Source organism: Aulostomus chinensis, chromosome 2, assembly GCF_037954235.1.
Source record: "Aulostomus chinensis isolate RoL2024-O1b breed Wild chromosome 2, RoL_Achi_v1.0, whole genome shotgun sequence".
Classification (NCBI taxonomy): Eukaryota; Metazoa; Chordata; class Actinopteri; order Syngnathiformes; family Aulostomidae; genus Aulostomus; species Aulostomus chinensis.
This window is the reverse complement of record NC_141321.1, coordinates 7,688,903-7,701,508: the sequence shown is the minus strand read 5'-3', so window position 1 is coordinate 7,701,508 and position 12,606 is coordinate 7,688,903. Positions and strand designations below refer to the sequence as shown.

General features: G+C 43.6%; 1 protein-coding gene across 2 annotated transcripts in view; it reads left to right on the top strand.

Annotated features, from left to right (window-relative positions):
* Positions 1–7,725, top strand: part of leo1 (LEO1 homolog, Paf1/RNA polymerase II complex component) — a 17,388-nt gene extending 9,663 nt beyond the window's left edge. For both annotated transcript variants that reach the window (XM_086225500.1, XM_086225508.1), the window contains exons 5-14: positions 834–938; positions 1,066–1,160; positions 1,362–1,510; positions 1,756–1,840; positions 1,934–2,028; positions 2,111–2,245; positions 5,322–5,457; positions 6,724–6,916; positions 7,007–7,104; positions 7,414–7,725. In XM_086225500.1, the coding sequence (XP_086081626.1) occupies positions 834–938; positions 1,066–1,160; positions 1,362–1,510; positions 1,756–1,840; positions 1,934–2,028; positions 2,111–2,245; positions 5,322–5,457; positions 6,724–6,916; positions 7,007–7,104; positions 7,414–7,533 (1,211 nt within the window). In that variant the 3' untranslated portion in view covers positions 7,534–7,725. The remainder of the gene's footprint in view (positions 1–833; positions 939–1,065; positions 1,161–1,361; positions 1,511–1,755; positions 1,841–1,933; positions 2,029–2,110; positions 2,246–5,321; positions 5,458–6,723; positions 6,917–7,006; positions 7,105–7,413) is intronic.
* Positions 7,726–12,606: the final 4,881 nt, after the last annotated feature.

The following is a 12,606-nucleotide window of genomic DNA, read 5'->3' as shown; positions in this document are numbered from 1 at the left end:
TGAGACCGGATCATGAGCCCTCAGGGTTAATCTCGGCACGTCAGATTTATATGAAGAGGATTACAGCTACATGTGGAATATTTTATCTTGAGTGCTAATTTTATCTCAGAGATTTATTTTATCTCATATAGAGTTTTGCGTGTGGTTGTGGGTTTTTTTTTTCTTTCCAGGGTTCAGAGGTGAGTAAATGTCCTGCATCCCAAGCTTAATCTGTGTTGGGATAAAGATGAGCTAATAAATGTTTGTAAGAACATCCCCTCATGTATGGATTTTTTTCCTTTGCCCTTTTGTTGCAGTATTTCTTTAGGTAAACACTGACAGACACTGTGGTCTGGCAGACTCCTGGTTCATACCTCAGCAAATCTGATGGCCTCATTTGGCTCTTTTTCAAAGATGGAGGTGGTTCCCAAGAATAACACCAAAAAATAATTTTGTACCTCAATAGAAGTTGACAATCCATTTCATTCATGGGAAACCTGAAGATTTAAAAACAAAATAAAATTGTGTTTTGCTCTAAATTGGGTAGGGACACCTTCAAGATAAGCCTTTTATGTACTTGCTGCTGGAGTGAAGCTCGACTTCGGGCTGCAAAATGATTGAGTACTCAAGCAATGATTACTGTTCTCGTTTTAGATGAATGGGAACAACATTCTACAAACAGCTGCTGTCTGATCACCACAGCAACTGGCTGGAAAAAAAAAACATCTAAATGTTCAATAATCTGAAGAAATACGTTTTACTGATGCTAGGAAAAGCTAAAATCTCAAAGCTGACAAGCACATGAAACTAAAATTTGTGTTGCATGCTATGTTGCTGTTTCTTTGTTTCCCCAGAATCTGCAAAGGGCAGTGACAGCGAGGATGATTTCATTAGGCAGAAAACCAAAGCAAAAGCCAGCTATGACTCAGATTCTGACAGTGATGTTGGGGGCAAGAAAAGTAAGAGACTGTCTTAGCTGATCAGAATTGTTTGATTCATCTTAGTGTTCAGATTCCTTGAAGCCTTTCAGTTGGCTTTATTATTGCAACAAGGAGTTTAAAGTCCCTCCTCTGCATCCATCCACAGCCAAGAAGTCAGCAGCAGATGACCTGTTTGGGGAAGCTGATGACATCTCCTCCGACAGTGATGCAGAGAAGCCCCCAACCCCAGGACAGCCGCTGGTAACTACCTGTCCTCCTCTTCACTCTTTTCTTTTATTAAAAGCGTTCCCAGATCTTTTTTCTGAGCTTATCCCTAAGACTCTCACAGTTAATCCCTATTTTCATGGTTCACCGAAATTGTGTGTGTGTGTGTGTGTGTGTGTGTGTGTGTGTGTGTGTGTGTGTGTGTGTGTGTGTGTGTGTGTGTGTGTGTGTGTTTAGGATACAGAGGATGGCTTGGAGGGGGAGCAGGCAGAGGAGGAGCCTGCACCTGAGACTCGTATTGAAGTAGAGATTCCCAAAGTCAGCACTGACCTGGGGTCTGACCTTTACTTTGTTAAGCTGCCTAACTTCCTGTCTGTGGAGCCCAGGTGAGATCATTGACATTGCCAGTAGAACAGTGTAAACTCACAACTGCCTCTTTACAAGAATGATAGCATGAAGACAATTGAAAGCTGTTTCACTTTCAATCGATATTTGTCACTGTATGCCAGTAACCAGCACAGAGGAGGAAACTGAGTAGAGCTCATATGCGAAATGATAACAATAGTGTTTAATATATAACTTCTGTAACAGTTAATTTAATATGAATTTTTCATTGAATTTCTTTTGAAAGACCCTTTGACCCTCAGTACTATGAGGATGAATTTGAGGATGAAGAAATGCTGGATGAAGAAGGACGCACCAGGCTGAAACTGAAGGTGTGTAGTCCACCACCTGTGTATGGACATGTAGTGTGAAAACCTTATCAGAGGCCTCGCAGTATATTTGACCTGAGTCTTCCTCCTCCACAGGTGGAGAACACTATTCGGTGGAGAGTCAAGAGAGATGAAGAGGGAAACGAAACCCGGGAGAGCAACGCACGCATTGTCAAATGGTCAGACGGCAGGTGTGTATCAGTGGTGAGCGAGATATTTGTGTTGTCACTCTCTGAACTCTGCCTGGTTTACAACCTGATTTCCTTTGTGCAGCATGTCCCTCCACCTGGGAAATGAGGTGTTCGATGTTTACAAAGCTCCTCTCCAAGGAGACCACAACCACCTATTCATCCGACAGGGCACTGGTCTGCAGGGACAGGCTGTGTTCAAAACCAAACTCACGTTCAGGTAACAGTCACATAACATTCTTTTTTGTCTTTTAAATTATATGATGATTTATTTTCAGGTTTCAATTTTACAACGTAAACAAAACCAAACATGTATCCCTGTAGAACTGGGGAAAGAAACAAAAAACGTACACCTGCGGTTTACACACTAGTTGGTCTGATTGTTTTGGAATGATTAGTCTCTGAGACATTATGGACAGTGTACAACATCTCATGAGTGACGCAGAATAAGTACATAGACACCACAGTTGTTTGTACATTCAGACAGTTCAGAGTCTCTATGGGGGTGGAATAATGTGGTGCTGATACAAAAAGTGCCTCGAATTCCTATTAAAAAAAAAAAGTTCTTCATGTTACTCTTATGCAGGCAAAGATTTCCATTTGTATAATGGACACCATCTCCTTAAGCTACTGTTAAAAGGGGGGGTGAGTGGACTCCAGGCCAGGAGAATGAGCTGTAAGTCATATGAGAGCACAAAAGTTCCTGTAGATCAACTAAAGATAGCAAGCACATGATCAGGCAGAATGTCTCTGGAATAGGCCTTAGCCTATTCTCTGGAAGAGCCACTTGAAGATCTCTATCCAGTGACCCTTTAGCCGAGAGGCAGGAGAAACTGATGGGGCGACGCGGCTCAGTTTTATTTTTGAGTAATGCAGTCGACGCATCACTTTGTACTGGATTGGCTGCACCGTGAGTTAATGGAACAGCAGTGGATCTGGGGCATCGCCTCCTCCCAGAACTCTGCTGTTATTTCTGAATTCAGATCGCTAGCCCGTGCTTCCCCGGAATGTTCTGAGGGCGCGGGAGTCGAAAAGCAGTTAGCAAAGTTTGATACTAGTTGTTAGGAATCTGGAGGGGGAGAAGAAGACTCTTAATAAAAGGGTGAATGGTGGGCAAAGACTAATATTATGGACAATTCGCCTTCACATAGGGCCTAACCTGAAGGTAGTAGAAAAAAGTCACAATTTGGGAGTTTAAATTAGACAGTTAATTGCTGAAATGATGCAACTGACCATTAATGCACAAATCTGGTTTTAGGTTCTGATACCGCTGTCTCTCCAGGCTGTAAACAGGGCATCTACCTGTCCAGGCTTAGATAAGTGGTTCTGACAGATGGGAGCATAAACAGAAACAGTGAGGGTCCGGCAGTCACACACCATTCTTCCATGGGGTACAGGCTGTTATGAAAAACAAAGTGTCACTTGGAGACAAGCACCCTTTCATTTTAGACTTAATATATGGTTTGCTTGGGAGATTCATCCTCATATGTGCTCTTATTGGGCTGGAGGCTGCCTTTAATACCTAACAACAATTGCAGCCTTTATTCAGGCTCCATTTAGAAATGTGCTGTAAGTCCTTGGATCACCTTGTACAAGCTGCCCAGGTTTCTCACAATAAGAATTGCATAAGCCTCTTAGCTCCCCCAAGTCCACCTGGATGTTCTGTCTTCTCAGACCACATGGGACCAGTCGGGCACTGGCCAAAGCTGCCTTTGTGCATAACAGTCCTCCATGTTCCTAACAGTTCTGATTGACTTGTCAGAGCAGTGTTTTGATCAGGATTAGGCCTGGAGCAGCTCAGGGTACAAATGGTTTGGATACATTGGGCCTCATGCATGAGTGTTTTCTAACAAGAATGTAAGAAAATCCTCCACGTGATTCATGACAGCCAAATCTGTTCTTACAGATTTGCGCTTGTGATGGATCTTGTTTGATATTAACGTGTGTGACAGTGTGCAATTATCAAAAACATGCCAGAGCAAACCTATGAAAGATCAGTAGATTTACCCACTGTGAACACAAGACACACTGTTAAAAAGATAATGTTGATGGGGAAAGAAGAATAAAGGCTCTAGGTCTTTTCCCCACAATTAACAAAAGTGATTCAGGACATTTAAAAAAAAGTGAAATGAGTCACTGTTGTGTTTGGATAACACTTCTGTGGTCAGTTGCCCCGCAAAGCTGTGCAGATGGTTATGTTTAAGTGTTGTAGAAGCGCTTTCTTCCTTTCATTAAAGTCGTACTAATGTGCCTTCACCTGAGCGGGCCTGCGTCAGCTTCTCATTCTAGACCAACTGGATTTATGTTGGAAGTTTACTCGTCACTTAATGCTCACGCATAAGTAAAACGTCTCCAGCAACACCTTGATCCAACTACATGCCCCCCACCGTGAGGCAGAGAAGAGCAATGTGCTTCTGGGAGCCATTTTCTCCAAGCAAGAAGTTTGAGCGCTAACCTGATAGCCTGCTGGGGCCTTTTTTGTTGAGTTTGCGTGCTCTCCCCGTGCCAGCGTGGGCTCCTTTGGGTGCCCCGGCTTCCTCCCACCCACTGAAAATTTGCAGGTTAGGTTAATTGGAGACTCTAATTTGCCTGCTGGTATGACCAACGAGTCTGTCTTTATATGTCTGGTATTGACTCGCCCAACAACGGCTGCAATGGGCTCCAGCCCCCGCAACCCAAGACAGGTTAACAGGCCCACATGATGGATTGTAATGATGCTGTTATTATTACGAGGGGGGGTGATGAAATTAAATCGGGTACAATGTCAAATTGTTACTGTTACTCCCCTTCACCACCCCAATATCTCATTCAAGACAGAAAAATAGAAATAAACAATTACCAAAAATTAGAATGACAAGACTATTGATAATATAAAAGGACAAAATGTAATTTTTCCTTTGGTCTGGCCAGCTTTTGCTATGTTCTTAGTGAGTGTGTGACCTCCGCTGGTCTCGGGACAGGATCAGAAATCAGTCAGGGGTTTCATCAGAACTTTTTTCAAACCTGTTGTGAATTCCTCAGAAATTATGTAATAGCTGATGACCAAGCAAATCTTAATCTCTTGTTCCAGTAGAAAAGGTAATCTGAAGCAGCCCGAATGCTGGTACTTATGCAGCCAGAAAAATGAAATGCTGATCCCACTAAAACCGCTGTGACACCAAAACAGTAAAGAGGAGCCTGCCTCCTTTGAGGCTGATGGTTATTAATTCTCTTCCATCAAAGAAAAGTTACACCTGAAAGTGAAATGAATGAGCCAAGAGATGGAGCGTTACTGTTGTGTTTCCTCGTCTGGCCAGGCCTCACTCCACAGACAGCGCCACACACAGGAAGATGACCTTGTCACTGGCGGACCGCTGTTCAAAGACACAGAAGATACGAATCCTTCCGATGGCTGGACGGGATCCAGAGTCACACCGCAATGAAATGATCAAGGTACTGGTTCTGTTTTCTCCACAGGTCAGTGTCTCAGAATCCTGTTCCCACCACAGGCACCAAGAGAGATCACAAGGACCATTGTTGACAAGAATCATGGCTGTTTACATAAAGTCATGAGCTGTCATGCTTACATAACCAGGTCACTCAGTGGCCAGTGAAATGAAATTATGTCAGGGAGGCTGGTTACATAAGTCCTGTCACCCCAGCAAACAGCACTGGTAGCCTGGGTAAGAGATTGGACCAGCACTCACTTGAGACAGGTGGCCATACCTGTGGGATGCATGGTGTTACTGTACTTTGATAACAAGTGGAGGAAGGTATGATTAGTTTAATTTAGTTCCCCATTAGATGAGTCTCCTCGGGGTTCGAAGGTGCTGTACTAGAGCACAATGTTTAGGTATCTGTGCTTTACTGACGTATTTGGGGACTTAGGATTTAGGGGACTTTGTCTTTTACTCTATTCCAAAAGAAAGCTATTTTCAAGACACCAGTACCTACCATTTGACTTCATCAGTCTGGGGTAGTTACTGGGAAGAAAAGGATTTTGCACAGAAATCATGTCCAAATCAGTTGACATTAAAAGTGAAGCCTGCCAACTTCAAAAGATGTCAAGCCAGCACAAATCGAACAGATACCGTCGCCACATTACTGTGACCAGGAGACACTGGTTGTTCAAGAATGTAACACTCCCAGGCACAGCAGCACTTGCTGACCTTGTTCTTCTGCTGATTCAGGTGAAGGCTGCCTAAAAATCATTTTAGCTCACCGCTAGTAGCTTACCAGCAGTTAGAGAATTGAGACGTAGAGCTGAATGCATGTTGATGAAGGCCAAACAAGAGCATGAGTGTAGGTATTTAATTCAAACCATATTAATAATAATGATACTTTGGTGATAAAGTTTGTTTGTGCTTCATGAAGTACTCACGTAAAAGATGAACTCCTCTAACGCACTCGCAAATGGGAGTGCGCTTGTTTACTTTTGAGTGCTTCATTAATCACTAATAGTTATTATTTTCTTTATATTTCATTAACTAAATCGTTAATTTTAGAAGAGTTTATCACAAGAAGTCAAGATTAATTGGGTGAAGAAATATTTTGAAAACAGTTTAAAAAATGCTGATAAGGCTTCTACCCGCCCAACTACGTGTCTCAGTAACTTGCTTCCCCGCACCACTAATGAAGAACCATAGAAAATTACACATGAACAAAAACCTTTTCAAAAGTTTAAAAACAGGCTCTGATACTGGGTATGTATTCCGGCAGAAAGAGGAGGAGCGTCTGCGTGCATCCATCCGCAGAGAGTCTCAGCAGCGCCGGATGAGGGAGAAGCAGCACCAGCGAGGCCTGAGCAGCAGCTACCTGGAGCCGGACCGCTACGATGACGAGGAGGAGGGGGAGGAGGCCATCAGCCTGGCAGCTATCAAGAGCAAATACAAGGGAGGAGGAGGCTTGAGAGGTGAGGAGAAGAGGGCATATAACTCATATTTGAGTCATACAGAGTCACTCAGGTCTAATCAACCTGATCCTTTTTCTTCACCCAATCCAGAGGAGCGAGCAAGGATTTACTCATCTGACAGTGACGAAGGCTCCGATGATGACAAGGCCCAGAGGCTGATGAAGGCCAAGAAGCTGGACAGCGATGAGGTAGGTGCTGTATGCTGCTGGACAGACAGGGGGCACTGTAATGCAGGACACCTGTGGGGTTAAAAAGCCAATTTCCCACCTTGCCTGCATTTGGATTAACAGGACAGGAAATACTAGGATACTAATATTTGTGCTCAGCTCCGCTCTCACTGTGTGTAGAGCGGATGAGTGAGTCGTCATGAAAACCGCAGCAGGGAGAGGACAAACTGAACAAACTGACAAGCTGTTCTGAGTGTCTGCTTCTGTCAGCGGGTCTGACACTTGAGTTCCTGTCCGTGCGTCACCAGCTCTGTTGTCTGGTGTGTGCAGGAGGGTGAGGGATCAGTCAAAAGGAAGGCAGAGGACGATGAGGAGATTGCCACCAAGAGGGCCAAAAAATATGTCATCAGCGATGAAGAGGAAGATGAGGAGGAGGAAGATGATGAATAATACCTTCTTTTTTTTTTTTTAAATCATTCCACTGTATTATCAGTGCACAGCCCATATGGTATATAAACATCCATCTTGTGTTTTGTATATTTTTTCCTGTGTGTGTGGGTGTGTGTGTGTGTGTGTGTTAGCTTGTTTAAGTTGTGTACAGCTGAGGTGAGAAATAAATGGATGTCTTATGCAACCAAAGAGTCCCATTTGTCTTCTATTGATGACTTCATTCACAGGTATGAATCACACTCTCAGAGCTCAGCTGCTGAAAGATGCAACTCAGCTCACCTGACAGGAAAAGCAGGAGATTCAAGAGTTTCAATATTGAGAAAACGGTGATAAAGTTTGATGAAAGATCTTCAACAGGGGGAGGAGGATCAGTGAGGCAACGGCCAGGAGTTCAAGGTCTTTCAAAAATGATTGCACCTCCTTCATTTCACTCATCCTGCTGTTGATAGTTGTTTACCCATGTTTGTGTGAAGCTTTGCCCCTCAAACCACAGAGGTACCAATCCTGTCTTTTATTTATCATCAGCCATCATAAACCAGTCCAGGCTGGCAGCACCATTCTGTCTGTATTCCACTATGTGACTGAACCCGTGTCCCATCCGAACACAAAATCCCCCTCGTGCTTTCTTGGTGCACATGGCAAGATGTAATAATGGTAGAATGTTCCTGCGACGAACAGGCTGTGTAAATGGCAACTGACCAACAGAAAATAAGAACAGTTGGCTTCATGCCTGAATTAATTTCTTTTTAGCATAAATTTATTCTTTCACTACAAGAGCTGTTTTAGCCCTCAGTTTAGTCTAAGAGATTGGAGGAAGAGCCTGATGGCTGGTGTGCCACTTGCGACTATGAAGAGCAGTTTGTTTGGAAGAACATTTCATGAATGAGTCCTAGTTCTTGCAATGATGTAAAATGGTGATCTTACTGTTGTGACGTTGTTCGGCCGGGCAGCAGTCAAACTTTACCCGTGGTTAGTGGTGTGTGACGAAGAATTGTGCACTTCATTCACCAGATCGCGCCTGGCTCAACCAGGTTCCATAATCCAACCAAGATCAGTGCAGTGTGTGAATGATCAGTCGAATGATTGTGAAGCTGGTTTGAGAGGTAAAATAGTTTTGTAATGTTGCTTTATAAAAAGTGTTTGTCCATTTGTGGAAACCAGCAAAGCCTAGTTTCAAAGCTACAGCAAATGCAACATGTAGCATAAATGTGACCGTGAAATCTTCAAAAATAGAAATGTAAGGATCATCTGAATGGAAGTATTCCAGCCCGGCTGAGGACTACGGTGCGCCACTTGTTAGAGAGCAGGCAAGGTCAGATGAGGTTGTGTTTGATCCCGTCTGAGCTGTTGAGTGAAAGGAGAATGTGGAGAACAGCAACCCTGGTTACTGATTCAAGTTCATCCACCACAATGACGCACAGTGTCGCCCACCCCCTCACTAACACACACACACACACTTGCATTAAGAAGGTTTCACAGAGATAGATAACCCCCATATCAGATGTCTCTCCCAGCCTTGTCCAGACAGAACTGCCTGTAGCCACCCAGAATACAAAACGGGTAAAACACTAACTGAGTGATTAAGCAAGAGTTACATAAAGTGTCTGCATTCTCTCTCTTGACAGGAGCCTCTCTGTGCCACACACACACGCATTGTTCTGAGGTGTATCAAATACCTCTTGAGTGTTGCTCTCAAAGTTTTATGTACAGGAGGTTTTGTTTTTGAGAGAAAGTGTCGTGTTTTTTTTCTGAGCTTTTTGGAATTTGAGAGCTGTTCCTTGAAAAATCATAATAAAGCTGCTGGTGGGATGTAGGTTTTTGTGCGTTGCTGCTGACGAGTTGTAGCCAGCCAGCAGTATCTGCTCTGGACAAGCTGCTCAGAGCCGGTCTGTTTTTGTTCGAACATGCAGGTGTGAAGCCTGCTGCAGTGAGCAGATGTCCTGATAAACTATATATAGTATGTAGTATGAATGTTTAATTCTGCCTCATGCAAACGCCTGTGTTGTCTTGAAAATTAATGTGTTTACAGTAGCAGCGTGCTGCGCTATCTCAGACTGCAGTGGGTTATGTAAACCCAATTCCACCCAGGCGGGGGGAGGAAAGGGGGAGGTGCTGCTACACAGTCAGCACTGAAGGTGGATGAGACAGAAGGGAGGACTGCAGCATTTTACCCTCTTTTTTGCCTTCTCGTCTCCTCTCAGCTCATCTGTCTCTCTGAATCGTCCGTTTCTTCTCAGTGTCCTGGGCTTGTATGGCAGCACAGAACTGTGAAAAACAGAATAAAAAGAAGCCCTGACAGTGACAGCAGAGAAGGTGTGTTTTTTCTATTCTTGGGGCACACAGCTGAGATGCTTGAGCACAGCTGCAGGTGAATCTCTTGTGCTGCTCTCTTTGTTGTCCTCATGGCCTGCGTGACCTGTGTGTATGGGTTTGCACCCTCATACCACACACACTGGCCGTCTGTTTTGACCTGCCACATCGTAACATTCTGACTATTCCTCATTCTTTCATTACTTTTCTGGGTTTACATCCTGGATTTAATCTATTTTCAACATCACTTGATTACATCACAAAAGAATACTTTTTTAAATGAAACATGTATATGGAAAGGATTTTTACACCACCTCTCAATCCCGGGAGGGGGGGGGGGGGGGTGCTGCCTCACTAAAGGAACACAATTTGTTCATTAACTAACTTTCTTCTTGCTTTCATGATTTGATTTCAATATATTTGCCCCTCTGTTAGTTGGCATGGCTTAAAGCCTCTTCTACGTTAAGCTTAATTCTGTTCTTTCATTAGGTTTTTCTACCATATATTTACTGATTGAAGCTTATAAATGAAGGTTATCTATTTTGAACTTATTTAAAAATCAGTTATAGCATTCATTGTGGGCCAGACATGGCTGCCTCCCAGCAATTTGGAGCCTGAAAAGCACAAGCCTGTGCCCAAGTATCTCAGGGATTTATTTAGCCCATATCACTGTTTCGCAGATGAGCCCTCAGCTCTGTTACAACCCAGCTCATGGCCTGCAACATAAAGTGGAGACTGACACCAGGGTTCAAAAGTACAAGGGTTTTATTGAATCAATGAGTGATTAATAAGTTAGGACTATTAGAATGGGGATGGTGAGCTGTGGTAGTGGGTGTAGTGAGGCCCTGCGAGCCGTCCCATGCTTTTAGCCAATCAAGCCCTCAGAGCACCAACAAACTGTTGCGCTGCCACTGCCAGGCCAGTGGAATTGTAGAGGAGAAACCTCCATCAAAGAGGATGTGGTGACACCTGAACACCAGAAAACACACACAGTACTACGATCAAAACGATATTTACTCTGAATGCTCACTAGGCCCCCGACCCAGCAGGCTAAACACGGCTGCAATTGATCAAATTGATCAGAGCCTCGTTGTTTTTAGTGGGCACAGCCATTCAGGTGAGCCAGCACCATACCAGAGACCTGACCGCCTCACCGAAACAGAGCCGTAATTAATGTTATTAATTACAACTGTGTGCAAATGGCTACTGAGACAATAAATGATCATTTCTATATTTTTTTGTTGCAGTTTCCATTTAGTCTCATGGGTTTTACTAAAATATATCACTAAAAATTTAGAGAGAGTTGCTATACTGCTAATATTCTAATAATCATTTCTACCAAGTCTGTGCACTTTGACTGTTTTTGATACCCCACTGCCCTTTACCCCTGTCTCAGTGTGTCTCCCCTCCCTGCTGGTGCTTATATAACAGGCTAATAAATAAGATAGAAACACAATACTCTCACCACAGGCTCCTCAAACACTCGGGGCTTCAGTCCTTGCTCACATTTTCCCTTACACACAAACAGGTGTCCATACTTCAAACACACACACACACACACACACACACACACACACACACACACACACACACACACACACACACACACACACTTAAGTGTAACAATTCCGTAGCATCTGTTTTTCTTCCCCCTGACCTTACCAAATTGGGTCAGCCTGTTCCACTGAAAGAATGGGTCATAATCTGAAAACAACAGGTTACCTTCAGCCATGGGCTGCACTGCAAAGATTACACTTGAGCCTTTCCAAAAATGGACCAAAACAAGCAAGGTGCCCCCCCCCACCCCACCCCCCACCCCAGGGGTTTTGCTGAGGCATTCTTTTCCCTCATTAAGCACAAAAACTAGTTTATCTCTCCAATGCACCATCCTTAACTCTCTTCACCAGGATGATGGTTTACGTAAAGATGTGTTCAAGTTTGTGTTTTCACTGTTCTGCTTGTTTGTTAAAAATCACACCGATAATTTGATGCAATTCTGCAGACATGCAAGAGAAAGAAAGTAATTATACTCTTTATTGTTCAATATTCTTTTAAAAGGGTCAGCGTTTGTCCAGAGGGGATAAATCTCATACCAGGCTCAGACAGAGACATGCACGTAACGTGGGCTGCTCACTGATGGAGGGTGAACGTGGGATGTGTGATTATGCATAAAGTAGGTGATGATTTGCAAACAATTTCTGACCTATATGTGATGCTGCCTTTCGTGCTAGCAAGCTTGAGGTGGTAGTGGGGGGGGGGGGTGTTCAGGAAATAGGTCAGTTATGTTATGGCATAGGATAAAGTGTGTCTGCTTTTCACAGTTAAATAATAAAAATGAATGAACAATGGCTTGGAAGTGAGGCAGCTCTCCTCCAAAACTAAGACTGAAGTGATGCTTCATCCAAAAAGTCTATTTTGCCTTTCAAGTACTCACAAATAGGGTTTTTTTGAGCTTATGAAAAAGTTTTGTTTTTTTTCCCCTTCTGTATCATTTCTGTGGGATTCCAGACAGTAGAGAGAACCAGCCATTTACAATTTTTTTAAGTATCGTTTAATAAAAAGCACTTGCATAACCCAAGAGAGCAACAATACACCCTATGTACCGGACATAAAGAGAGAAGAAGACACGGAGAGGAGAGGAGTGTTTGTGAGACGGTGCTAAGATCAGGTGTGGGTTGAGAACTTGTCCAGTCTCCCTGGCCTGTGGTATTTCGTAGCCCGCTGTGAATCCCAGCAACAGTCCGCTCTGCCTCTGACCTTCAG